Genomic DNA, 5,000 nt, shown 5'->3' on the forward strand with positions numbered 1-5,000 from the left:
GATCCCCCACTCCTCTGTCTCTCTGTCTATCTGTCTATCTGTCTGTCTCTCTGTCTCTCTGTCTCTCTCTATGGCTCTTGCTCTCGTTCTCGCTCTCTCTCTCTCTCTCACTCTCTCACTCACTCTCTCTCTCTCTCTCTCTCTCTCTCTCTCTCTCTCTCTCTCTCTCTCTCTCTCTCTCTCTCTCTCTCTCTCTCTCTCTCTCTCTTTCTCTCTCTCTCTCCCTCTCTCTTTTCGTCTCTGTCTCTGTCTCCCCCTCTCTCTCTCCCTCTCTTCCTTCCTCCCTCCCCGTTTCTTCCTTTCCCTTCCTCTGCAACATCGCCCACCCCTCAGCTACAATGCAATGCAACCCTAATACAATGTGATTAGTAACACCAAATTGTCACAAAAAAGTGTCTGAAAATAATTTGACTCAATTCTGACATGAATTTCACAAGGATGCTTTCTGAAGGAGTTTTTCTTGTCAGGCAGCCGGGAAAGCGGCCTTCAGACTGTCCTGCAAAAGGATACAGGTCGGGAGCTGTGACGGCGCCCAGTTGCATCTCTCCTTCGGTAACTCGACCATGCGTAGGTAGGAGATCCTTGTAGGTTTTTGAGAGTTTTATATGTGATCTATAAGTATCTATAAGTATCTATAAGTATGTATAAGTATGTATAAGTAGCCTTTCTTGAGAGTTCGTGAATTCTTTTACATAGGAGTGGAAATTGTTCTTATTTGATATTGGTCTAAACTTCATTTGTTCATCATTGTATATGTTGTTGTTTGTGTATGGTTTTCCTTGTTCGAGTGGTTAAGAAGAAAACCATGATCTGAACTGGTTCCCCGAAGTCATTTGTCTTTGACTAAAAGTAGAGATGAAAAGCAGGTATTTACGTAACTGAGATAACTGAAATCTATAAATCTTGACTGAAATTATATAAAAAAAGGTTGTTCTTTAACCTCACTATATCTGGGTTTCTGTCTCACTTTCTTCTCGCTTCTTTTTTTCTGATTCGCTTTTCTATCCTTGACTAAAAAGATTAGGTCTTATCTCTGCTCAAACTTATATATGGAATCAAATTTAATGGCGAAATGAAAAGGTTTTTCTCTTATAATCCAATATCCGAAAAGTAATCCGAAAAAAAATCTTATTTCCAGATGGAGAGTGAATTTTTTTTATATATGTCACGACTTATAAAACAGTAATTGATAAAGTAATGACCTACCCACCGTTACGAAAATCTCTGTCAGAGAAACCAAATATGCTAAAACATTATCAAATCGCAGAAACATTATCAAAATACTAGTTCATTGTGATGCATGTATATATATATATATATATATATATATATATATATATATATATATATATATATATATATATATATATATATATGCAAAAGAATACATACTACCACAAAGTAAAATATATATAACATTCATCAAAAAAAAAAAAAAAAAAAAAAAAAAAACGAAGGAGTCGTTATATCGACGAACCAACGGTACATTTAGCTTCATGAAAGTATCCATTTCCATCCAAGCTCACTCTCCATTTTCTCTCTCCTTCAAGGATCTGTGGCGGGACGGTGGAGCTGGAGGAGAAGACGCTGACAGAGCTCCTCCTGACGCACAGAAGGGTCCCCGGAAGAGGCGAATCCAAGCCGGAGTCTTCGCTGGTCAAATGCAACGTCGTGGGAAAAGGTGCGACGTCGGGGAGGTTGGGTGTGTGGGTGGGGTGGGTAGGGGGGTGGGTGGGGTGGGGTGGGGTGGGGGATGGGTGGGGGGAGTGTGTCTATTGTGGGGGCTGGTGGGTGGGGGTGGGGTGGAGTAGGGGATGGGTGGGGGGAGTGTGTCTTTTGTGGGGGTTGGTGGGGTGGGGGTGGGGTGGAGTAGGGGATGGGTGGGGGGAGTGTGTCTTTTGTGGGGGTTGGTGGGGTGGGTGGGGGGGAGTGTGTCTTTTGTGGGGGTTGGTGGGGTGGGGGTGGGGTGGAGTGGTGGGTGGGGGGAGTGTGTCTTTTGTGGGGGTTGGTGGGGTGGGTGGAGGGGTTGGGTTATTGTGTGTGTTGAAGGGGGGGAGGAGAAAACCAAGAAAGTTTGTAAAAGCATTGATATTATTTCCTGTTTTACTTTATAATGTATTTTTTTCTTCTACTTACCAACTTCCCTGTAAAATTGTATAAATATCTTAGAATGATCTCTCCCTAGAAAAGGTCTACCTATTGTAAGTAGGAGTCTCAATTTCACAAAAATCCTGTTGACATGATAACTTCAAAAACTTCTCCTTCATATAATGTAATGTAAATGACCATGATTTTTTATTTATTTTATTATTATTATTTTTTTTTTTTAATCATCATACAGGAGGAGCAGGTCACCGGGCACAAGGATCCCAAGGATGTCCACTGAGTAAGTCCTTGTTTTTTTCTCTAATTCAACTGCTTCAACTGCGTTTCATCTACTGTTTTCGTATTTGTTTTTATCTATTATTGGGTCTTTCTACAAAGTGTAGCCGGTGATGATATGCTATTTTGTAAGATGTAGTTTTAAGTGTCCGTGTGTGATGTGCTAATGCCTTACTATCATCAGTATCATATTTAAAAAACGATAACATTAACATTTCCTTCACATTCGCGTTATTATTTATCTCCAGTTTGTGGCAAGACCGAAGCTAATGCCGACAGTGTACCCTCACTCTATATCAATACACTAACCGCGGTCGACCTTGTTCAGAAGACCACAGAAGACACCACAGAAGAAACCACAGAAGAAACCACAGAAGAAACCACAGAAGATGTAACAGAAGAAACCACCGAGTCGTTCACAGAAGCGGACACGGAGATCACAACCAGCGCCTCCTTCGAGACTAACGCGAGAGACCCCTTAGCTCCTCAGCCGTCCTCGGACTTAAGAGTTCAGGGAGGAAGCACCGCAGCGAAGCACGAGTGGCCGTGGATCGTCTTTCTGCATTTGCTCATCAAGGGCTCGCTGCTTTTCTGCGGCGGGACGATCATCACCCCGCGCTTCGTTCTGACGGCCGCTCACTGCGTCTTCGATGTGTGAGTCTCTTCAGGTTCTGTAAATTTCCAGGGGGGACTATGAGGGTTATCAGATCACGGTTTGTAGATTCTAGATGCAGATACTAGATGCGGATACTAGATGCAGATACTAGATGCGGATACTAGATGCAGATACTAGATGCAGATACTAGATGCAGATACTAGATGCAGATACTAGATGCAGATACTAGATGCAGATACTAGATGCGGATACTAGATGCAGATACTAGTTTTGTAGAGGAAACACAAGAGTCATATATTTTGCCTGATATACAGATCGCATTAGAATGAAGGAACAGAAAGAAATCAAAACAGGATTTTTGCTTCCAGGGATATCGAGAAAGGCGACAAGGTGGTGGTGAAGGCTAACGAGTACGACATTCGGTCCAAAGACGAAACGGTCGTGCAGTCCATCCGAGTTCAGAAGATCATTGTTCATCCCAATTATCAGTCAAAAACACAGGTTAGGTGTGCTGGGTTTAAAGTCGTTTTGTGCGGTACCAGTATGATTGCTTTGGAATATTCATATATGTTATAACTTGTTATGTGGTAAACTATTTTCATATATGTTTTTTTTTTCATCCTATTATGTACAAAACTGTTATCACACTTGTCTTTTTTTTCCATCATATTATGTGTAACCTATTTTTTTTCTCTCATTCTGTTACGTGTAAAGATATTTCCGTACATGCTCTTTTCCCATCATATTGTGTACAACATAGTTTCCATACATTTTTTTCCATCCTATTATTTGCAAAATTATTTTCATATTTTTCCTCATCTTGTTTTGTTTAGACACTATTTTCATGTATGTATTTTTCAAAATAATTTTCATACTTTTCTTTTTCCCTTTTTTAATACTTATACATAATATACTTATATAAATTTTAATACTTATATATATTTCAAAGATCATGTATTTTTTTACAATCCTGTTATGTCAAAACTGTTTTCATAATGCTCTTTTCCCATCCTAATAGGTACAAAAAAAATCAATTTTCATGAATGCTTTCCGTCCCCCCTACAGAGAGCAGACATCGCTCTTCTGATGCTACGAAAGGCCCTGGTGTTTGGGCGCGGAGTCGCTCCCATATGCCTGCCTCCCAAACACGACTTTGAGGACTTCAACACCATCGTCCTTGGTTGGGGGAGCTTGAGCTTCAGTTAGTGCCTTTGCGTCTCTCGTATACTCGTGTACTCTTGTTTACACTTAGGATGGAATACGTTACAGTATTGTAATCTTGTTTACACTTAGGATGGCATAAGTTACAGTATTGTACTCTTGCTTATACTTAGGATGGCATACGTTACAGTATTGTACTCTTGTTTACACTTAGGATGGCATACGTTACAGAGTATTGTATATTGTATAAACGTTTACTTTTCTAGATGGAAAGGATCCGCGGAGGTTACAGAAGGGTACGCTGAGGGTGACGAACCTGAGGGAATGCGCGAGAAATTACACCAAACTCCAGACCGATTATATGATTACAAAGAAACACGTATGTGTGTCCCAATTCTCTCGTGTGGAGAGAGTGGAAAAAAAAATCTAGTTTCTCCTTGTATAGAACTTGTTGAAGAAAAAAGTGCTGTGTTCCAAAATCGTGTGAATAATTGATATGATTTCGTTCAAGTTGGAGACTCTTGTTTAATTAAAACATGATTTCCTCCTTTTTAGTGAAGTTGGTGACTTTTTTTTTTTTTTTTTTTTTTAACATTTCCTTCTTTTTAGGTGTGCACAGCCTCTCCGGGCGTGGATTCCTGTCTCGGGGATTCCGGAGGACCCATTATAATGCAACTTGGAACACTGTGGTACCAGGTCAGTTTCTGGCTGTTCTCTTTGCTTCAGTCTTACCCGTTTCTTCGTCAGCTAGTTTTTAATACGCTTCACTATTTCATGGAATATGTCCGTGGCTGTTGCATCCTTATGATTGATTACCATAGGCGACTTCGTTGAGAACTTT

At 40.5% G+C, this 5,000-nt stretch overlaps 1 protein-coding gene across 2 annotated transcripts in view; it reads left to right on the forward strand.

The window, feature by feature from the left end:
• Positions 1-5,000, forward strand: part of LOC122246632 (uncharacterized) — a 21,896-nt gene that overhangs the window by 16,165 nt on the left and 731 nt on the right. For both annotated transcript variants that reach the window (XM_086552665.1, XM_043005307.2), the window contains exons 5-12: positions 468-571; positions 1,551-1,681; positions 2,342-2,386; positions 2,631-3,036; positions 3,367-3,499; positions 4,064-4,199; positions 4,426-4,538; positions 4,769-4,855. In XM_086552665.1, coding sequence (XP_086408791.1) covers positions 468-571; positions 1,551-1,681; positions 2,342-2,386; positions 2,631-3,036; positions 3,367-3,499; positions 4,064-4,199; positions 4,426-4,538; positions 4,769-4,855 — 1,155 coding nt within the window. The remainder of the gene's footprint in view (positions 1-467; positions 572-1,550; positions 1,682-2,341; positions 2,387-2,630; positions 3,037-3,366; positions 3,500-4,063; positions 4,200-4,425; positions 4,539-4,768; positions 4,856-5,000) is intronic.

Source organism: Penaeus japonicus, unplaced genomic scaffold (assembly GCF_977035675.1).
Source record: "Penaeus japonicus unplaced genomic scaffold, GWHDUDI00000001_assembly GWHDUDI00000027, whole genome shotgun sequence".
Classification (NCBI taxonomy): domain Eukaryota; kingdom Metazoa; phylum Arthropoda; class Malacostraca; order Decapoda; family Penaeidae; genus Penaeus; species Penaeus japonicus.